Below are 21,420 nucleotides of genomic sequence, written 5' to 3'. Positions count from 1 at the left end.
GCCGCCCCGCCGGCCCCGCCGCCGCCGCCGCCGCCACCGCCCCCCGAGGAGGCTCCGGTGGTCCCGGAGGGCGAGGAGGAGCTGGAGTGCCCGCTGTGCCTGGTGCGGCAGCCGGCGGAGAACGCGCCGCGGCTGCTGTCGTGCCCGCACCGGTCGTGCGGGGCCTGCCTGCGGCAGTACCTGCGCATCGAGATCACCGAGTCCCGCGTCAACATCTGCTGCCCCGAGTGCAGCGAGCGCCTCAACCCCGCCGACATCCGCCGCCTGCTCCGCGACTCCCCGCACCTCGTCGCCAAGTACGAGGAGTTCATGCTGCGCCGCTGCCTCGCCGCCGACCCCGACTGCCGCTGGTGTCCGGCCCCCGACTGCGGGTGAGTGCTGCGGGAGACGAGGGGTGGCGGTGGGATGCTGCCACTCCGTGCTGGGACAGCAAAGGGGGACCTGCTTGTCTCTCCGTCCTGGGACACATTGAGGAGTGGGGAACGGCTGTCCCCATAGGGTGCTGATCTCTCCATGCTGGGAAAGCGTGTGGAGGAGGAGAACGCACGTCCCTTCCATCGTGGGACAGCTTGGCAGGGGAAACCTGCTGCCTGCTTAGGGTGCTGCCCCATCTGTCTGTCCTGGGGCGGCTTGGGGAAGGCAGACCCCACCCTGGAGGGGTGCTGGCTGTCCCCAACTCGTGCTGGGATAGCTGGGTGAAGTGGAACCGCTGTGGTTGCTGCCTGTCCCCAGCGGGTCCTGCGGATGGCATCCCGGCTGGCATGGCCCTGGGGCTCACTGTCCTGCCCGTGCCCACGTGTTTCCCAGGACGGCACAGGGAGGTGTCCAGACCTCAGTAGGGTGCTGCTGTGTCCCATGAAGAGCCCTCGCTGCAGGGGATCTTTGCTTATCTGCAGTCTGTTCAGGACAGCTGATAGGCCTTGGGTACCAAAATTCCATCTATCCCCATTATCTCTCAAGAGCTCCAGGATTTGACCTTGGGGATTGTGAAAGCACAGACAGACTGGGTAGGAGTGATATGACTTGAAGGGGGTTTTAGCAGAGCCATTGCTCCCCTAATATAACAGAAACCTTTTTTTCTGCACAAATGGTAAGTGTGGGCTTTCCCAGCTGTGCATTTCTCTGCCAGTCCTGGGGACAGTGCATGTGGACAGCGGTGCAGCCTCCAGTAGTGGGGAAGAAGGAACAGGAACCACTTTTTCCTAGTGAGGACATGAATACACAGCAGAGAGGAGTGATGTTGACTCACTGTCCGTTGCCCAAGAGAGGAAACGTCTGTCTGTCCAGAAGTCAGCCCAGCCAAGCTTGATGACTGTGTAGTTATGAACGTGTTGCTTTCATTTTCTCTTCCCTTTTCCTTTAAACGAACTCTATGAGGTTTCTGGTTTGGGTGTGAGCAAAAGCTGCCTGGAAAAGGGCTTGGTCGGGGAACTTAAGAGAAGTGATGTGAAATTGAGCTACAACTCAGCTTGGATAGCAATTCTGGGTAGCAAGAACATGAAAGGAAAGTCTGACCTAGTAGTCGGAGTGGAAAAGTTGGTGGGAGGATTGTGAAGATTTAATCAGAGCCTTGTAATAGGCATCCTATGCAAATCAGTGAACCTGGCTCAGGTTACCGATTTCACGGCCTCTTGAGCATCCTGTATAAGGCCTTGTTCCTTCAGAGGGTGAAGCTAACAGCAAACAACACCTTTGCTCCTTTCTGAAGCCAAATCAAGTGCAAGATCTCGATATTTCAGCAGCGCTGGGGATGAGATCGAGGAGATAGAGCAGCCACGGTGGGAATGCCTCTGCTGCTAACCGGCTAGAGAAAATCCGGCTCCTGCTCACCGAATCTCAGCTCCTTGACTGTTGTGATGTTATCTGTGCCCAGGATAAGGTGTACAAACAGCGACGTCACCCGGGCTGGCTGGTTGGAAGGAGCCAGCTCCAGCACGGCCCGGAGGGCGTTGCCTCTGTGACAGCAGCCTGAGCCTGATCCCTTCCTCTGGGGGGGTTTGGGCAGGCTGCTGTCACACACGGCTCTTTCTCTGAGCTGGAGCCTCCTCCCTGGTTAGTCAGGGAGCAGGATGAGCCGGGTGTCATGCTGGCATCCTCCTCCCAGCTGCCCAGAAGAGCAAGAAGCGACCCGGGGGCTGTTGGAGATGTTGGAGACAGCTCTAGTGGACCAGCGCTGCTGGTGTGTCTGTAGCGCTGGAACAAAGGCTGTTGGAATCAGCCCTCCGGCAGGGAGAGGAATTAATCACCCTATTCATTCTTCCCAGCAGAGCTTGTGTGGCTGTGCTTATGTAAAATCAGGGTATGAATTATTTACAGCGGGCTTTCCCCGCTGTAGTAGTGCAGGAGTAGTACAGAGTGTAGGGCTGGGGGCACGGCAGGGTGATGTTTGTCACCCACCACTGTCACCCGAACTGAAACTCGCCAGCAACGTCATTTCAGTGTCAGAGAATCGAGGCATTCCTTTATTCTGGCCAGGATGTGCAGCAGAAATCTTTTTTATCCACACGTGCATGGCTTGTGCCGTGAAAATCCTTCCATCTCACCTAGTTCTTTACCAGACTTTTCACATATTTATACATTAAAAACCCCCAAGAAATTCACGTTGGTTGGTCTTAAATTCCACAATGATTCTATCTCCTCTTGGTTATTGATCCCTTCGATGCTAATTCAGTCCTCATTCTTTGGTTCTCTTATCGATGTTTCCCCAGACCAGGTGTCTCCAGCCTCACCAGGGGGTGATGTTTGTTGATGTCCCTTTATTTCCTCTGTTTCTTCTGGCTCCTCCCAGTCTGTTGGTGTTCAGCTCATGAGACCTCAACCGGGCTTTTGAAGAGAAACTTCAATTCCCCTCCCCCTGGCCAAAGGCAAACAAAACCCCTGAATGAAGTTACAACAAAAATGCTAAAAGTTGTGTCATTTCCAGTACCACCGAGGTACCCCACAAGGGCTGGGGTGGCATTCTCTGGTCACCCCCACCGAGGTGGCAGCATCAAGGGGCTGCAGGGCTGTCACAGAACCCTAAAAACATCCTGTGCCTTCCTCCTGCGTCTTGCAGTGTTTCCTAAATGAAAGAGCCTGGCTGTGCTGCCCGGGAGGAGGAGGAGGAAGACAACACAACACCGGTGCGTGTTGCCATGGAAACCCTGGTCAATTGATGCGCCATCAATTGCAAAACAAATCATTTTCTGTGTTTGCAGCTCCGTTTGGCTTTTTTTTTTTTTTTTTTTTTTCCCTTGCTACAGTCAGGTGGTATTGCTGTCTAGTGTTTGTCACACTGCAGCTTTCCCAGAAGTCTGGGAGAAAAACAGAACCTTTAAAGAAAACGGAGGTGTGTGGGCTGAGATCCGTGAATGGGCAGGAGGAGGGACAGAGGAAACTCGTGGCCTTCTAAGGAGGGGGCTGGAAGTGGAGCTGTGCCATTCCTGGGGTCTCAGGAAGACACTCACGTTGCTTTGTGGGGAAAACTCAGGGAGGAGAACTCAGTTTCTCTTCTTCCCTAAAGGGATTGAGCCTGAAAATGGCCATTTAAGCCAGCAGTATGTCAGAGGTCCGTGGAAGAGGAGAACCACTGTCCATCGAGGTCCTGCCATGACTATTCCTCAGCATTTCACTTCAAAACCCACTTTCTAGTTGACCTTGACGTGGAGATGTGTTATTTCTTTCCCCACTAGACACTCCTGGAGCTTCTTTCCCCACAGCTGTGGGCTTGTGCATGATATTTGTCATTTCAGCTCCAGCAATAAAATATAAATGCTGATGAATTTAATTTCTTGAGTGTTTAAAAAAAAAAACCCAACATTTTGAGTGAGGAGTTAATTTAGAGTGTGCTTAATATATTGCAGTGAGCTCTCCTAGGCTGCTGTTAGGGTTTGAAATAGCAGTGTCACAACACAGCTGGGCAGATGAAGCTTTTCCTTTCTGCTTTGCCAAGGGCAGGCCAGGGGGTAGTGGAAGGGTGAGGAAATTTAGTGGGATATTCCTTAGACAAAGTGCACAGGAATCAAATCCATCCCTCCCAAACCCCTTGGGTCATTTCCATCTCGGAATTATCGTATAGGAACAGAGTGGTTTGGCTTGGAAGGGACCTTAAAATTCATCCAGTGCTGGGCTGGGACACTTCCAGGGATGGAGTTTTCCCATCTCTCCTCGTGCTGGGCTCGGGTGCAGGTGTGTGGATGCACAGGTAGAGCTGCAGTCGTGCCTGCCAGCCCTCAGATGTTGTTTCTCTGGCGATGCTGTCGTAGCCTGGCAGGATGAAGTTGCTCAAACTCCCACGGGATATGAATCATTGTGGTATGACACATTCAGTGGTTCTCACGCTGCTGCCTTGGAGAAGAAGAGGCAAATACAACTCGAGCCACACAAGCTCTGAATATGAAACCTTAAATAGGAGTTATTCTCCTCTGACCACTAACAAAAATACCCTTTTTGCCATATGGGTGTTGTAGGACTGGGAAGGCACTTGTGGAATTGCTCATGTCAGCCCCTGCCAATGGAAACAGCCTCATCCTCAGAGGCTGTCAGTCACATTTCTGCAGCGCTGCTTGGTGATGCTGCTGAGGCTTCAGTGTACACAGGACACTTCCTTCTGGGCGTGTCACACTGCTGTCACAGTGAGCTGGTTGAGCTTGGCCTCTCTCTCTTGCACAGTTGATTATTTCACTCCAGTTATGGCTTGTTCCAAAGGCAGGGCATTGTTCTTCACCACTCTTTGGAAAAGGAAGCTCTGAGGAGCTCACTTGTTGGCTTAGCTACGTATGGAGCTGTTATTATGGAACTGTTATTCCACTTTTTTAGAATCATTCAGTTGATAGAAGTGCCCAGGACAAGCTCAGCTTTCCTAGACTCCTCTGAACCATCCATAGATCTGTCCTAAGGAAATGAGGGATGTGTGTGCCTGGAAAGAGCAGCCAGAGCACATCCTGGGAGGAAACAGCAAGGAGTTAGCTGGGCACACCGGGCCAGACAAATCCGCCCTGTGTGAGCTGCCAGTGAGAACTGCCAGCAGTTACTGAGGAGAGAACAACTCAGCATCTCAAGCTGCCTGCATGAAAGGTCCCTGCCCTGAATAACCCAATTAGCACTGCTTAATTTCAGGCCCTGCAGAGCTCAGGAATGTGTCTGGCGTGGAGGCTGCTGTAGCAGCGATCAGGAATGAGATGGGGCAGGTGGGCTGCTGGCTCTGGCTGTGTCAGTGAAGGGTCTCTCACTTGGTAACTTTGTGTTTCAATTCCTCCCCGCAGCTACGCCGTGATCGCCTACGGCTGTGCCAGCTGCCCCAAGCTGACCTGCGAGAGGGAGGGCTGCCAGACAGAGTTCTGCTACCACTGCAAGCAGATATGGCACCCCAACCAAACCTGCGACATGGCGCGGCAGCAGCGGGCGCAGACCCTGCGCGTACGGACCAAGCACACGTCGGGCCTCAGCTACGGACAGGAGTCAGGGCCGGGTATGGAATAACCCCTTTTTCATAAAATATCACAAATTCAGACAGACCCACTGGGCTCCAGCTCCTTGCCCTGCAAGAGTCACAGCATGATTTTTGGGCTGCTCGGCGCTGTGCGTGTGGGTGATGAGGAAGCGGCAGCTCTGTGCAAACCTCTTCCCCTCAAAGTGTCTCCAGCAGCTGTGAAACTCAGAGTCATTTCCCCTCCTCCTGTGTGTTAGAACACATCTGATCTCTTCCAGCAGCACCAAATAGATCAGTAGGTGATGATGTGCTTTGGGTCCTTTTGTGTCACGGCAACTCCCCTCATCCGCCCCAGCTCTGCTTGTGGCTCTTTTGATCTTGGATGTTCTTGCTTTTTTGCTGATCTAAACACTGAACAAGCAGTCACTTTTTTTACTGTTGGCAGCTTCAAAGTTGCCTGGTGGTGAGGAGCAGCATTCATGGCCAGCTGAGTGTGGAGAGCTCTGCTCTGTGCACTGTTAGGTCTTGGTAATGGCAGGTACCAAAAAAATGCCAACCCACAGAACTCCTCCGCTGCCTGGTAGGAGCTGCTGTGTCTGCTGAGTTTGTGTTCCTTAAAAATAACTGTATTGACTCTGGAAGTGGGCAGTGAGGCCATTTTTTAAAGCCCTGCCCTATCCCCAAACAAAATACCCTGTTTTTCCTTCTGTGTGAGGAGTTTAAATATTAATTCACTCAGCGTGGAGCTGTCGTGGGTGGTTCTGAGGTGGCTTAGTGGTGTGCCAAGGTCCAACATGCTCCAGTTTAGAGAACCCTAAGAATGGACAGCACAGATACTGCCCCAGCCAGCAGAAAAACCCAGTTTTTCTATCCTGTTAAAAAGATCCCTGCCAGGAAGGGCACTTAGCCATGGGAAGGGAGGTTTTTGAGACAGTGGTTTCTCCCCACCCTGCCGTGCTGGATCCAGCCTGGTGATTAATAAGGTGTGAGCTGGGCTCACAGCTGGATTTCATCTTGCTGAGCTTTGCAGGGGCCAGCAGAGCCCTGAACCACGGCACAGCCATTGCATAACCACGATCAGATGGTGCCTGAATTAAGGAAGGGATGAAAACCCCTTATCCTGCTCTGCCAGCAGCAGGCTGGGACCTGGGCAGCCTCTGCAGCTGTGTGTGGCTGCAGCCCCTGGTCCCCTAAAGGCCGGGTTTGGGGTTTCTCCAGTGCCTGTTCTCCCAGTTGTTGTGTTGTTCTTGGCCCATGAATCACCTCCATGGAGCAATTCAGTAATGGCTCGTTGTGCTGGGCAGGTATGACTTGTTCCCTGTGTTTAAGCATGAATTCTGGAATACATCCCATTCAAGATTAGAACAAGCTTTTAAAAATGGCTGTTGTTCCCAGTCCCTGCTGTTGGTGGGGTCTGTCACGTCAAAATGATCTTCTCTGAGATAAATTAAAGACCCCCTGTGAGCAGCAAAGGTGTTCTGCTGCAGCGAAAATAAGAATTTCAATCCTTAATGAGAATCCCCTGGTTGATTATCGACTCTGAGAGCTGAGATCCCATCTGAATTCCCTGTTTCCTCCCCTCAGCTGATGACATCAAGCCGTGCCCACGCTGCAGTGCTTACATCATCAAGATGAACGATGGCAGCTGCAACCACATGACGTGTGCCGTGTGTGGCTGCGAGTTCTGCTGGCTCTGCATGAAGGAGATCTCAGATCTGCATTACCTCAGGTGAGCAGGGCAGCTGCACGTGCCTCTCTCAGGCCGTGCGGAGGAGTTCACTGCCCCTGCTGGACTTTAATCCCCCTGCTTCAGTGAAATTTTGTTGTTTCTGACCCCAAGAGATGAACTCTGATCCCACTTTACAGCATTTAGATGCTCTTCCCACACCAAACAAAGGTCCTGATACAATTACCTTTGAGACCTCTTGGTGTACTGACTATTAAACATAGGCCCAGTAGTGTGATATTCACCTTTTGGGGGGAAAAAAAGACAGAAAACTTATTTGTGTTGTCTACCTGCTTCCTAATTTTTTGTTTTTATTCATGTGCAATTTGAACTTGGGATTCTCAGGAGTTTATAGGAATTGCTGGAGTGCTAATGTCATTTTTTTCTCTTCCCTGAAGCCCCTCTGGCTGTACATTCTGGGGCAAAAAGCCATGGAGTCGTAAAAAGAAGATTCTCTGGCAGCTGGGCACGTTGATTGGAGCTCCTGTGGGCATTTCCCTCATTGCTGGCATTGCCATTCCTGCCATGGTCATTGGCATCCCTGTGTACGTTGGGAGGAAGGTGAGTGTGGGGGGCAGAAGGGTTTGGGCTGTTCTCTGTGCTGACCAGACATTTAGAGCTGATAGGAAGGGTGGATCTTGTCATAGGACCCAAATTCAATTTTCTCTTCTAAAGCTTCTCTTATCTCCTGGGCTTTGTGTGGGCAGGGGAAAGGTGGTGGCTGATAGCCCTGGTAGCCCTTAAGGCTCAAGTCCTCCCAAGTGAATTTTGCATTTCTCTTGTGCCTCTGCCTTGACCCAGGAGCACCCAGGAGGTCCCTTTTGAGCCCATCAGCACTGTACTTTTTGTTGCTTCCTTTTCTTCAGCACAGACCCTCATGCTAGGTCTGCTCTGTGAGGAGATCTGTGCCCAAAATGAGGTTCTTCAAGGGCTCATGCAGCTGGCAAAGCTGTAAAATCACTTCTTAATGTCCCCTGGGAGTCTGCTGTTCTCACCTGGTGCTTTTTCTTCCATCAGATCCACAGCAGGTATGAGGGGAAGAAAACCTCCAAGCACAAGAGGAACTTGGCCATTACTGGTGGGGTCACCCTGTCTGTCATTGCCTCCCCAGTCATTGCTGCTGTCAGTGTTGGTAAGTGGCCTCAGCCCTGTCCCTTCTGCTGGCCTGGTGGCCACTGAGACAAGTGGGTGGCCCAAGGACAATTTGCAGTGTGGGTTTGGGCACAATGCTGTCTCACATCCTGGTGTGCTCGAGCTGGCCCACAGCCAGCACAGGGCTTGTCTGCAGCACCAGCTGGCTGTGTCACAGCCCATCCTGGAGTCCCTTGTCACACAGAGCTGTCTCCTGTCATGGTTTGGTGGCTGATGCCTTGGGGGGTTCAATGCTCTTGGGGTTCCCCCACTCAGCCCACAGTGCTCCTCCACTGTCTGCCTGCATAATTGTGAATTGGAACCTTTAAAAGCAACAAAAACATGACTGAGAGAGTCCCTAAAAACTTTTTTCTGTCTGCCCAACACGTCTTCAAGCTCCTCTTAACCCAGCTCATCCTCCTCTCCAGGAATTGGGGTCCCCATCATGCTGGCCTACGTCTATGGGGTCGTGCCCATCTCGCTGTGCCGGGGTGGTGGCTGTGGGGTCAGCACAGCCAACGGAAAGGGCGTGAAAATCGAGTTTGATGAAGATGATGGACCTATCACAGGTAATCACTGGTGATGGCAAGGGGGTGAAGCAAAATGCTCTTGTTGTTGCCTCTTGTAATGAAATGCTTTGAGGTTCTGATGTCTCCCAGATCTGAGATGAGACGTCGCAGCCGAGCGCTCCCACTGCCGATTCCAACCCCTTGTGCTCTCCTTCCCCGCAGTGGCCGATGCCTGGAGAGCCCTGAAGAACCCCAGCATTGGAGAGAGCAGCATTGAGGGGCTGACCAGTGTGCTGAGCACCAGTGGCAGCCCCACAGACGGGCTCAGTGTCATCCAGGGCAACTACAGCGAGACCGCCAGCTTCGCCGCCCTGTCCGGGGGCACCCTGAGTGGGGGAGTCCTCTCGGGGAGCAAGGGGAAGTACAGCAGGTAACTGGGCTGTGGGAAAAGCAGAGGGGTTCCCAAGAGTTGAGTGGGTTTGTTTTGGAGAGCTTCCCAGGAGTGTGAGTGAAGCTGCTTTGATCGAGGGGTTGTGTGGTGGTGTTTTTGTGCCCTGGTCTGCTGTAGAATGACCGGGTCTAGGACATCACCTAGGATGATCTGGAACCCAGAGCCACCCAGGGTGGGGAGGTACTGGCTCAGATTGCCCAGAGAGTTTGTGGGGTCCCCGTCCTTGGAGATGTTCCAGGACCAGGTTGGATGGGGCTCTCAGCAGCCTGGGCTAGGAGGTGTCCCTGCCCGTGGCAGGGGGTTGGTGCTGGGTGATCTTTAAAGTCCTTTCCAAACCCAAACCATTGCATGATTCTGTTTCTGGAGTCAGTGCCAGTCTAATTCTTGCAAGGAGGACAGATCCCTACTGAGCTCCTTGGGACCACAGAGCTGATGCTTCAGCTTAATTTGGAACAGCACAGAGCTCCTGCCTGCCCTGCTTAAAGCTATTCCAGCCCTGTTATCCCAGCCTGGAGGCTTTGATGCTTCCTGCTCTGCAAGCAGGGTCATGGCTCTCCAAGTCAGGAGGTTACACCACAGTTTTCCTCCTAACTTGCCTGTGAGTCAGTTTTCTGGGTAATTAGAGCCACGTGTTGATGTGGCAGCCAGGATGTAATCACAGCTCTGTGCGAGATCCATGGAAATCAGCTCTTCGCAGGAACCGTGTGAGTCATGGATGTAAACACGGCTTTACCTCCGTCATGGAAAACCGAATGGATTTGCCTAAATGGAGCCAAAAATGAGACTAAATGAGAGCAACCACTGGGGTTAAACTCCTGTCACATTGAGCTGGGCCAGCTCACAGGGATTCTTGCTTTCCCACGAGGAGCAGGGATGGGTTGGTGCTCCTAAAGCATCTGAAGCGTTTCTGAGGAATCCTCTTCTTTCCTGCAGGCTGGAAGTCCAGGCAGATGTCCAGAAGGAGATTTTCCCCAAAGACTCAGTCAGTTTGGGGGCCATCAGCGACAACGCCAGCACCCGAGCCATGGCTGGTTCCATCATCAGCTCCTACAACCCCCAGGACAGGTAGGAGGACGTGGAGAGCTGAGAGGAGCGTTGGTGGAGGCTGTCCTGGAGAAATGCAGGCTCTGGGGGTGGTGGGATGGCTGTGTTTGCACCAGGGATCCATCCTTCTCCAACACAGGAGGAGGGCTGGCGACAGTTTGGGAGCAGCCTCCATGTGTGGTGTGGAGGCTGGGGAGGGGATCTGCAGCCCAGCACCCTCAAGGGCTGTTCTGGCACTTTGAGGGGGCTCTGGAGCTTTCCCAGCCCAGCCTGGGGGTGATCTTGGCTCTGTTGGGAGGATTCAAGGAGAGCAGCGAGTCCTGGGGTGATGAGCAGCATCTTGCTGGTGTTTGGGGGGGTGTGATCCTCCCAGTACAGCCCAGTTAAACCCAGTAACGTGAGGGTGGTTGTTCCTGTCCTGCAGGGAGTGCAATAACATGGAGATCCAGGTGGACATCGAAGCCAAACCCAGTCACTACCAGCTGACCAGCGGCAGCAGCACAGAGGACTCCCTGCACGTCCACACCCAAATGGCAGAGAACGAGGAAGAAGAAGAGGAGGAGGAAGAGGAAGAGGAGGAGGATGACAAGCAGGAGCAGACGTGCAAACACCAAAGCTGTGAGCAAAAGGACTGCATTGCCAGCCAGACGTGGGACATCACCCTGGCCCAGCCCGAGAGCATCCGCAGCGACCTGGAGAGCTCGGACAGCCAGTCTGACGACGTGCCCGACATCACCTCGGACGAGTGCGAGTCCCCCCAGTGCCAGACTGCAGCAGGCTGCCCACACACCCCCAGAGCAAGAGGTGCCCAGAGCCCAAGTGCCCACCTGAGCCACTGTGCCCAAGCCGAGGGCTGCCGGCTGGATGAGATGGTCCAGCTGGAATGCATCGAAGCCAGAGTGTGACCTGAGCACCATCCCTGTCACTGCAGCTTCTGGGCCAGGGTTGTGTCCCTGTTGGCTTCTGTTTGCCATCCTCCAGCTGGCTCCCCCAGCCTTGCCTCGGGGAGTTGTTGTTTCTTACGTGACACAGGAAAAAAGCAACCAAAAAAAAAAAAAAAAAAAAAAAGCAAAGAAAAAAAAAATCCCCTTCGCCCTCTTTTTGTTTTAATTTATTGGTTCAAACTCTGTGAGGTGTGTAAGAGTGTAAATATGTACGTGTGTCTGTATGTCTGCAACCATCCTAAGGGACTCTTGGAATAAAGACTCTGGTTGTCATTGGACCTGAATCCAGCTCATCCTTTCCAAAGCTGCAGGGAAATCTTCCAGCTGCCTTTGTCCGCGTGAATGCTGTTCCCAAAGGCTTGGGCAGAGTCTCTTCTCCCCTCCCTGTGCACCAGGGCTGGGTACAGGTGAAAGGAGGAGAAGAATGGGGAAAAAAAGGCAAATCTCCAGCATTGTGGGTGTGTGGGAGCTGAGGATGCTGAGAGCAGTGGCTCAGGTGGGACGTTGGGGACAGTGCAGTGCCAGGAACCAGAGTTTGTGTTAAAACACCCCCCAGCCCCTCCGTGTGAGCTGAGCTGGGGGCTCCTCCTGTCCCTGTCCCTGGAATTTCCCTGGAAGCTCCCTGAAGGCAATGGCCACCAAACCAGCTCCTCTGAGTCACCATTTGGCCAAGTCCCCACCCGCCCTGACCCCTCTGCTTTGCCCTGTCCCTGCAGGGCAGTCCCTGGCAGTGCTGCTCAGTGCCCTGTGGCCTGGCCGTGTCCCCAGTGCCCCTTCCCAGACCCTCAGCCTTTGGGGACCTGCCTGGCTGGATCCCAGCCTGCTGCCACAGCTGGGGGGGTGGGGATGGGTGGGGAGGGGGATGAGGAAGCCTGGAATGGTGAATTGGCATGGCACGGCACGGCACGGCATGTCACGGCAAAACTGAGGGCTTGGCAGCAAGGGGAGGGCAGGGGTGGGACACGCAGGAAAAGGTGGAGTTATCCCTTTGTCCCGGGGAGCTGGTCTGACAGGAACCGGAGCAGCAGGCGGGTGGCTCCGGGTGGCCCCGGTGTCCTGGTCCTGCCCAGACCCGATGGGGCCGGGGGCTGAGGGCAGGGCCAGGGCAGCCCCCCGGGGCATCGAGGGGCTCTGATGGGCTGATCGTGGCCCGGTGAAGATGTGCCGAGTGGGTGAGTCCGGCTCTGGGTGGGGATCACAACAGGAGGGCTCCGTCTCTGCCCTCTGCAGGGAAACTGAGGCAGGGAGGGAGGGAGAGGAGCTGAGGACTCGGATCGGTCAGGGGAGGAGCTGGGCTGAGCACCGGTGGTGATGGCTGTGTGAGGGTGGGCTCCAGAGGGGGAGCAGCCCCACGGTCACCCCTCGAAGTGCTGGCTGCCAAGCCCAGCCCTGGAGCTGCCGTTTGGGGCCAGCTGCTCTCCCGGAGCTTCCTCGTCACTCCGAGGAGCCCCAGCTCTTCCCAGCCCCACAGGGACCCTGTCCCCATGGCCGCTGGCACCACCAGTCCCAGGAGAGCTGGCTGGACCAGTGGTCTGCATACCTGGGCTTCCACATCACCTCCTGCCTCATCCCCCTGCCAGCACGGCCCACGTCCTCTGGGTTTGTCCCCAAATGTCCCATTCTTGTGCCAGGTGCTGGCCACCCCACACCCTCCTCTCCCCTCGTCTCAGGCCACCTGGATCCCAGCAGCCACCGAAAGGTGCTGATGAAAACGGGGCTCATCCTCCTCATCGTCGGGCACCTCAACTTCATCACCGGGGCTCTCGTCCACGGCACCGTCCTGCGCTTCGTGGTCACCGCCCGCGACGCCACCTCCCTGCACTACGGTGTCACCAACAGCGCCTCTGTCATCGCTGCACTGCTGGTACCACCGGCAACGGGGCTGGGGACACGGCGGGGACGTGGGGAGGGGTTGGGGTGAGGGAGGGATGGAGGAGGGATGCAGGGTGGGAAGGAGGTGGGATGCAGGATGGACACTGCTCTGTCTCCCCTTCCCCACCCGAAACAAACCTTTCCCTGGGGAATTCAACGCTCCGGGGCTCGTTGCTGGGTGAGGCTGTGGGAGGTGAAGCGCTGCCCCTGGATGAGCTCCCAGGGACAGCAGCAGCAGGGAAAGGTGCCCGGTGTCCCTGGGGCAGGGGCTGCTCCTCGCTGACCCCCCTGTGCTTCCCGCAGACCATCTCCTGTGCAGTGTCTGCCCTGCTGCTCTCCCGTTACCTCGGCCCTGCTGCCCTCGTAAGCACCCCCAGCCCCCTCCCAGGGAGCTGCACAGCCCCCACAGCCCCTCTCTGGGGTCCCTCCTGGGGAGGGGACATGCCCAGGGGACATCCCCGTGCTGCCTCTCCTCTCTCTCCTGCAGAAATGGGCGCTGCTGGCCCTGAGCGCCTGCAGCAGCCTGTGCTGCCTGTGCTGCCTGCTGGGGCTGCTCGTGGCCATCGGCCTCACCCTGGGCAACCAGGGCCGGGTGCTGCTGGCCCCCTGCTCCATCTCCAGCACCGCCCTCGCCCCGGTGTCCCCCGAGTGTCCCTTCGACCCCACCCGCGTCTATGTGAGTGCCCCGTGGGGTGGGGATGGGATGTGCCGGGCAAGGGGAGGATGTGCAGGGGGCTGATGCTCCCCGCTGCCTCCCAGAGCTCCACGCTGTCCCTCTGGGTCATCTCCCTCCTGCTGGAGGCCATGGGGATCTTCTTCAGCACCCGCTGCCTCCTGCTCACCCTGGAGCTGCTGCGCCTCGGCCGCTGCTGCCACGGGATGCTCCGGATGAAGGTGATTCCTGGTTCCTGGCCTCAGCTCCCACCCCTCCCCTGCAGGGCTGGGGCAGACCTGGCTGGGCCCAGGGGTGACTTGTGGATTTGATGCTTCCACCCCTCAATGCTCCCATTCTCATCCTTCTCTCTGGCTTCCAGGTCTCTCTGCAGGCAGCCCCAGTGGAGAGCCCCGGCCCCGGGCAGTGCCTGGGCTTGCTGAGACTGGACAGCGGAGAAACTGCCCGGCTCTGAGGGATAAATGACCCTGTGGATGTGTCCTGGCCGTTCCTGCCCCGTTCTGGCACCAGCACAGCCCCAGGACAGGACTCAGCTGCCTCCCAGGATGTGTGGACACATCCCCTGGAACACCAGCCCATCCCTGGGGCTGCAGTGAGGGATGAAATCCTGGATCCAGACCCTGCAGGGAGGAACTTCCCCAGGGGTTCCGTGTCCCCTTTCCCAGCACGGACTGCACTGACACAAACTTTATTCTGCAGGTATTAAAGCCCAGAAGCACAGACCCCCCTCCGTGGGGAAGGGGCTGCCTGTGGTGGTGTCTCCACGTGGGGCTGGGTGCTGGGGACCCCCCAGCCACCAGGGCTTTGTCCCCTGGGCTGTGTCCCCACACCTGAGCAGTGGCTTGGCCACCAGCCTGTCCCCCCCTGCTCCAAGCCCCGGTGCTGGGGGGGACTGTCCTCACTCAGGGCAGACCCTGCCTCACCCTCCCACCAGTGCAGGAGCCCCCCAGGGATGGGGACTGTCCCCAGGGCCCCCCTCACCCCAATGTTAGCCAAGCTCCAGCTCTCATCCCACCAGGGGCTGTGGGGGCACAGCGGGGACTACAGGAGCTGGGCAAGGGACAGTGACATCTGCAGGGTGGGGGGTGGCAGGGGGGGCTCTGGGGGTCTGTGGGGCTCAGAACTGCATGGCCCCGCTGGGGTCACACTGCAGCAGGCGCACGATGGACGGGTCGCTCTTGGCCCCTCTGATGAACTCCTCCAGAGAGAGCTTCCCTGCGGGGAAGGGGACACAGCTCAGCCATCTCCCAGCGCCTGAGACCACCCAGAGCAGCCCATGGACCCCCCTCCCCACCTGGGAGGAGCACCCTGGGGTGCCCAGCGCCCTGAGCCCCTCCTGAGCGAGGCCACGAGCCGTTTAATCAGCTCCTTCTGAGAGCCCAGGATTTAGCCATGAGACCCCTCCCTAATCCCCTGCAGCTCCTCTCATTTACCATCGTTATTAGTATCCATCTGTCGGAAGATTTTGTCCGTCCTTTTCTCCGGGGTGGATTCGTCTTCAGGCATGTTCATGACAGAGGAGACCATTTTGTAGATGGCCTGGGGGAAGGAGAGAGGGTGAGGGTGGGCTCCTGGCATTGCCCACCTGCGACAGGGACAGAGCTCCGGGCTTTGCTTCCCTGGGAATGGGGATAAATGGGAATGGGATCAGGCTGTGGCTCCTGCAGCTCCCAGCACAGCCAGGCCTGGAGCTGCTCCTGCAGGGAGGGTTTGGCCACCGGGATGCCACTGCAGTGGCCATGAGAATCACCGGGATGGGATTTGGGCAAGGACAGCGTCTCCTGCCTGTTTGCCAACACTGCCCGCCCTGGCAGCGCGGGAGACTCCCGGGATGAGGTGACAAAGGGACACCCCCAGGCAGGGAACCACTCAGAACAGCTCCAGGACAAAACGACCCCCGCAACCACATCTGCAACAGCAACAACTTCATCCCTGCTACTGCAAAACCCCATCCCGGGGATCCCACAGCACGAAATCCCCAACCCACCCTCACCCCGGGAGGCGACAGCCGCGGTGGCGCCGCGGTGACACCGGCAGCGCGCGGCGGGAGCCGCGGCAGAGCGGGGCTGCCCGGTACCTGCACGATCTCCAGCATCTCCTCCCGGCTGATGTAGCCGTTGCCATCCAGGTCGTACATGCTGAAGGCCCACATGAGCTTCTGCTCGAGCTTGCCGCGGGAGGTGACGCTCAGGGCGATGATGAACTCCCTGAAGTCGATGGTGCCGTCGCCGTTGGTGTCGAAGGTGCGGAAAACGTGCTCGGCGAACTTGGAGGCGTCCCCGTAAGGGAAGAAGTTGGCGTAGATCTTCTTGAACTCCTCCACGTCCAGCATGCCCGAGGGACAGTCCTTCAGGAAGCCCTTGTACCAGCCCTGCAGCTCCAGGTCGGAGAACTCCGTGTTTTCCCGCAGGTCCTGGAGCATCTCCGGCCGGAGTTTGCTGTTCTGCTTCCCCATTGCGCTGCGGGGGGACGAGCGCTGCGGGGACAGGGGGGTCCTGGCCGGGCTCGGGGGGTCCCTGTGCGCTACAGAAGGGGACAGGGACGGGGCAGCGCTGGCTGGCAGCCCCCGGACGCCGATGCTGCTCCCTCCATCCCCGCCGGCCGCTCTGAGCCGTCGGGGCCAGCCCCGGGGAGCCCCCAGCGCCGGCCCCCTCCTGTTTGCGTAATAAGCCCTTCGAGCTCATTTGCATAATATAGAGGTGATATTTAGGTGGGATCAGCAGCGCAGAGCGGCCCCGAGGAGGGGAGGGAACCCCGGCAGAGCCGTGCCTGCGGTTCTGGGTCCAGCCCAGCTTTGGGCCGGCCGGATCTGGGTCAGATCCCCCGGAGGATCCCCTCGGAGCAGGGTTATTTCCAGCTCCTCCGCTCTCTCCGTTCATATTTGATGCCTCCGGCGGGCACTGGAGCCCCAGGAAGGGCTGGGGGTGGCAGGGACCTGCCCGGGGCTCTGTGCCTGCCCCACGGTGCCCCCAGCCCAGCAAGGAGGAGCTCACCAAGGGAGAGTCCAGCACGCAGCCTGGGGACTCCGTGGTGACCTTGTGCCACTGCCACCGTCCTGGGGTGCCCGGGGTGCAGTGGGGGCTTCAGTGCCTGGAGCTGCCTTATCCAGAGCAGGGAGAGGCCCCCAGCACCCCCAAAACCCCAGAGATTCCTTCGGATCTCAGGGCAAACGGGACTCCCCAGGAGGAGCAACCTGGACCCCCCAGTTTCGGGGGGCTGGGACCCCACAGGGTCTCTTCATCCTCCTCCCCCCCAGGCTCCAGCAGCCCGAGGAAGGATCTGCGTGTCCCCACCCCACTCAGGGGTCCCCGGTTTTGTCCCCCCGGGGTCTGTGACCCCTCCCCACTGCCCGGGGCAGCCCCCACCGCTGGGGAGGGAACCCGTGGGGGGCTCAGCACCCCGAGAGGGCTCTGCAAGGACCCCCCCAAAGCGGGCACCTCGGGAGGGGCGGCTGGGCACCCCCAGGGAATCCTCTCCGGGGCTGGGAGGGCTCCGGGGGACTCCCCCCAGACCGGACACGCTCGGATTGCCGGGACACCCCCAAAAGAAGCGTCGGAGACCGAGGGGGACCCCGGGCACCCCCGAAAGACTCGGCGGGGCGGGGGCGGCTCTGCCGGACATGCCCGGGCTGGGTCCGTGCCGGTGCCCCGGGCTCTGCGGCTCCTCAGCGCCCCCCGCTCGTGTGTGTGCGTGTCCCCCCCGGGCCCCTTGTCCCCGCCACCTCCTACCTGCCCGGACACGGCCGCTGTCGCCGCCGCCACCGCCAACGCAGCCCGGGAGCGCCCGCCGGGAGCGCCCGCCGCAGCGCCGGGAGAGGGGGGGCACCAGCACCGGGGGAGCAGCGGCACCGGCGCCGGGGGGCACAGGCACCGGGGGGCAGCGGCACCGGGGGCACCGGCACCGGCACCAGAGGGGCACCGGCACCGGCACCGGGGGGCAGCGGCACCGGCACCGGGGGGCACCGACAGCATCCCCCGAGCACCGGGGGAGCAGCGGCACCGGCGCCGGGGGGCACAGGCACCGGGGGGCAGCGGCACCGGGGGCACCGGCACCGGCACCAGAGGGGCACCGGCACCGGCACCGGGGGGCACCGGCAGCATCCCCCGGGACCCCCCAGGACACCGCGCACCCCCCGGGACTCCACCTCACGCAGGAGAGCTCGGGGTGCAGCCCCTGTAAGGGGTTGGAAGGGCTCTGGGGGCACGGGGAATGGGAGCACTGGGGAATACTGGGGAATGGGAGCACTGGGGAATGGGAGCACTGGGAATACTGGGAACACTGGGAGGTTTCCAAGCACTGGGAACACTGGGAGCACTGGGAAGTTTCCAGGCACTCGGAGCACTGGGAGGGTTTCAGGCATTGGGAACACTGGGAGAACAGGAAGGTCTTGGGGAATGGGAAGGCTGAGAGCTCTGGGAGCACTGGGAAGTATTCAGGCAATGGGAACACTGGGAAGGAGCACTGGATGGACTGGAAGGTCTTTGGGCACTGGGAACACTGAGAAATCTTGGGGGACTGAGAGCTCTGGGGACACTGGGAGCACTGGGAGAACTGGGAGAACTGGGAGCTTTGGGAGCACTGGGAGCACTGGGAGGGCACTGGGACCACTGGAAGCACTGGGAGAACTGGGAGCTTTGGGAGCACTGGGAGAACTGGCACACACAGTCTCCACTGGCCTCAAAAGCTGCCAGGCCTGGCTTTTTTGGGGCTAAAATGGGACATTTTGGTCTGGGTGTCCCCAGGATCCTCTCGAGGGTAGCAGAGCCTCCCCAGTGGCTCCAGCAAGGAGCAGAGTGTCTTTCAGAGCCCTGAAGAGGCTCCAGAGGGGACAGATGCTGTCCCTGAGGAGGTGCCAGCCCCAGCAGGGCTCCCAGGCTCCCTCTGGGGTGACCCTGGCAGCAGATGGCAGGGGCAGACGGGAGGAAGAGCCACTCTCCTTGGAATTACACAAACAAAAATGCACCAAGGGATTAAATGCAGGCCCCACCGCTGGCCTGGGGCAGCAGGGATGTGCTGGGGTGGCTGCTCCACGATGGGGAGTTGGGGGGAAGGAGCCAGCATGGGCTAATTCACCCCAAAATCTCTTGGGCATTAAAAAAGCATGGCTGAGCCTCACTGGAAGTGTCCAAGGCTGGGTTGGATGGGGTTTGGAGCAGCCTGGGATAGCAGAAGGTGGCCCTGCCATGGCTGGGGTGGCACTGGGTGAGTTTAAGGTCCCTTAGAGCCCAAGCCAGGCTGTGATCAGTGAGGCTGAGGGGATTTGGGCACCCACTGAGGGAGACCTGGCACCTGCAGGCCCCAAAGTGCAGGCTGAAGCAGGGCAGGGGACGGGGAGCAGTCCTGGCATAGCACCCAAAGCCCAGGGATGTGCTTTGGAACAGCTCTGGACCAAAGAGAGGGGGAGAGCTGGAGCAGCCCATGCCCTGAGGAGCACAGGGAGTTCACACACCACAGGAATGAGAAACTCCCACTCAGAAACCTGGGAATCCTCCCTGAGCTCCACGTCGAGGGTTGTGCACTGGGATCCAGCCCAGTGGAGCGTTTTGGGAATGGGATTGGGCTGGAAACACGGGAACTGAGGAGGGGAGGTGCTGCAGGGGTGATTTCTCCTCTCTTGTTGTAGAAAGAGATTTGGGAAGGGGAGTGGGATGGGGTGTGAGCAGAAAGGAGAGGAAAAAGGAGATTTGTGCCTTTGGGAAGAGACCCTGGGGGGCTGGAGCTGAGCACCCCATGGACAGCAGTGCCAGGGCTGGGGGGCCCCGAGGTGGGGGTGCCACCCCCCCTCTGATAATCTTCATATCTATTTTAATCCCCCCGGGCATGAGTGACAGAGGCAGAACTGACGCAGGCTGATTTGAAAGCATCCCATTTCCGACTCCAACCCGACCCTAAACCCACCTAATCCCCGAGCTGGCAGGGATTGCAGGAGGGAGAGGGAGGATAATGCCCAGGAGGGGGGCACGGGCAGGGACATCAAACCCCCGGGGGTTCACAGGGTCCCTGGCACATGGGGGGCAACCCCCACCAGCTCATCCTGCCTGGCTCCCACCCCCTCCACCCCAAAAATGTCGTGGGTTTATGGCTGGTACCCCTGCAGCACGCCTGGCAGGGGGTGGGCAGCAGCTCGTGGTGCCCTGGGGGTGCCAGGGCTGCTCCGGGCCGGGTCCTGCTGCCAGGAGGGGCTGAAGTGGCCACAAGCGCCACTGTGGCATCGTCCCCAAGCTGCTGGGGACAGAGCGGGGTGCTGTGATGCCTGCCTGGGAGTTCCCGCTCCTTTTCCTCCTGGTTTTTTTCCTCCTCCTCCTCCTCCCTGCAGGGATTTCGGTGGGAATTTCCTGCGTTGCCATGGCAGCCGTGAAGCCCCCGAGGCTTGGCTGCGGCAGAGCAGGGTGGGGTGGGGCTGCAGGGGACACCGGGAGGGGACACCGGGAGGGGACATCGTGGAAAGAGACACCCCGGGAAGAGAGACCCCGGGAGGGGACACCCCGGGAGGGGACATCCTAGGAGGGGACACCCCGGGAAGGGACACTCCCTGTCCCTATCATTGTCCCCTAACCCCTGTCCCTGTCCCTAACCCTGTCCCTGTCCCTGTCCCTGTCCCTAACCCCTGTCCCTGTCCCTGTCCCCAGGCCTGGCCCCGCGGAGGGCACCGGGAAGGTGAGCGGGGCAGGGGCTGCGGGAATCGCCGGGGATTAAAAGCAAATACCCAGATAATGAGGATGTTCGGTAAAAAGCCCATTTGTATAATTTAAACCCCTAATGGGCTTCCTGGAACACAAAGCCCTTTGTGATGCCCCATCTCATCTGGATCAGGAGCCGCTCTCGCTAAATCTTCACTCCGCAGCGCGGGGATGCGGGGGACGTTTCGTAACATTTTAAACGGAGTGGCTCCCGTGTCCCCGTGTCCTTGTGTCCCCCGTGTCCTTGTGTCCTCCGTGTCCCTGTGTCCCCCATATCCCTGTGTCCCTGTGTCCCAATGTCCCCCTGTTCTCGTGTCCCCGTGTCCCCCGTGTCGCCTTGTCCCCATATCCCCCGTGCCCCTCGTGTCCCCGTGTCCCTTTGTCCCTGTGTCTCTATGTCCCCCATGTCCCCCATGTCCCCGTGTCCTTGTGTCCCCCGTGCCCCCATGTCCCTGTGTCCCCAATGTCCCCGTGTCCCCATGTCCCTGTGTCCCCAATGTCCCCGTGTCCCCATGTCCCAATGTCCCCTGTGCCCCTCGTGTCCCCGTGTCCCTTTGTCCCCGTGTCCCCGTGTCTCCGTGTCCCCTGTTTCCCCATGTCCCCATGTCCCCCATTTCCCCCATGTCCCAGTGTCTTTGTGTCCCCAGTGTCCCCATGTCCCTTTGTCCCCGTGTCCCCCGTGTCCCCATGTCCCCCGTGCCCCTCGTGTCCCCGTGTCCCTTTGTCCCCGTGTCTCCGTGTCCCTGTGTCTCTATGTCTCCGTGTCCCCATGTCCCCGTGTCCTTGTGTCCCCTGTTTCCCCATGTCCCCATGTCCCCCATTTCCCCCATGTCCCAGTGTCTTTGTGTCCCCAGTGTCCCCGTGCCCCCCAGTGCCTTTGTCCCCATGTCCCCTTGTCCCCGTGTCCCCCGTGTCCCCATGTCCCCCGTGCCCCTCGTGTCCCCGTGTCCCTTTGTCCCCGTGTCTCCGTGTCCCTGTGT

General features: G+C 58.6%; 3 protein-coding genes across 4 annotated transcripts in view; 2 read left to right on the top strand and 1 right to left on the bottom strand.

The window, feature by feature from the left end:
* The window catches only part of RNF19B (ring finger protein 19B), a 12,044-nt gene extending 551 nt beyond the window's left edge, over positions 1-11,493 (top strand). The window contains 10 exon segments of the mRNA XM_041460791.1: positions 1-2; positions 4-371; positions 5,244-5,449; positions 6,995-7,139; positions 7,535-7,697; positions 8,154-8,268; positions 8,696-8,836; positions 8,999-9,206; positions 10,161-10,292; positions 10,696-11,493. The exon segment at positions 1-2 is cut by the window's left edge and continues 551 nt beyond it. Of these exon segments, the coding sequence (XP_041316725.1) occupies positions 1-2; positions 4-371; positions 5,244-5,449; positions 6,995-7,139; positions 7,535-7,697; positions 8,154-8,268; positions 8,696-8,836; positions 8,999-9,206; positions 10,161-10,292; positions 10,696-11,176 (1,961 nt within the window). The 3' untranslated portion in view covers positions 11,177-11,493.
* Positions 11,494-12,374: 881 nt separating this feature from the next.
* Positions 12,375-13,924, top strand: TMEM54 (transmembrane protein 54; the record flags this gene model as incomplete). The annotated part of the gene is made up of 5 exons (XM_041460814.1): positions 12,375-12,387; positions 12,886-13,079; positions 13,391-13,450; positions 13,575-13,763; positions 13,847-13,924. Coding segments are annotated over exons 1-5 (534 nt in total), but the record flags the coding sequence as incomplete, so codon positions are not given.
* An 894-nt stretch (positions 13,925-14,818) lies between these two features.
* On the bottom strand, positions 14,819-16,215 carry HPCA (hippocalcin). Of its 2 annotated transcripts, none has more exons than XM_041460797.1 (3): positions 15,838-16,215; positions 15,194-15,299; positions 14,819-14,975 (listed from the first exon to the last, which is right to left on the bottom strand). In XM_041460797.1, exons 1-3 carry the CDS (start codon positions 16,213-16,215, stop codon positions 14,878-14,880), a joined length of 582 nt encoding a protein of 193 aa, XP_041316731.1. In that variant the 3' UTR covers positions 14,819-14,877. The 2 variants fall into 2 exon arrangements, with proteins under 2 accessions (XP_041316731.1, XP_041316732.1); XM_041460798.1 differs by having other exon boundaries at positions 15,194-15,301; positions 16,056-16,215.
* Between the last annotated feature and the right edge of the window lie 5,205 nt (positions 16,216-21,420).

Source organism: Pyrgilauda ruficollis, unplaced genomic scaffold, assembly GCF_017590135.1.
Source record: "Pyrgilauda ruficollis isolate IOZ18807 unplaced genomic scaffold, ASM1759013v1 scaffold149, whole genome shotgun sequence".
Classification (NCBI taxonomy): Eukaryota; Metazoa; Chordata; class Aves; order Passeriformes; family Passeridae; genus Pyrgilauda; species Pyrgilauda ruficollis.
The sequence above is the reverse complement of the archived record's forward strand: the minus strand, read 5'-3'. Positions and strand labels throughout refer to the sequence as shown.

Coding starts and splice junctions, on each gene's coding strand:
- HPCA (XM_041460797.1), bottom strand. CDS start 16,215: ATGGGGAAGCAGAACAGCAAACTCCGGCCGGAGATGCTCCAGGACCTG. Junction 15,300..15,837: donor AGATGCTGGAGATCGTGCAG/GTACCGGGCAGC, acceptor TCCTTCCCCCAG/GCCATCTACAAAATGGTCTC. Junction 14,976..15,193: donor GATGGATACTAATAACGATG/GTAAATGAGAGG, acceptor CCTTCCCCGCAG/GGAAGCTCTCTCTGGAGGAG.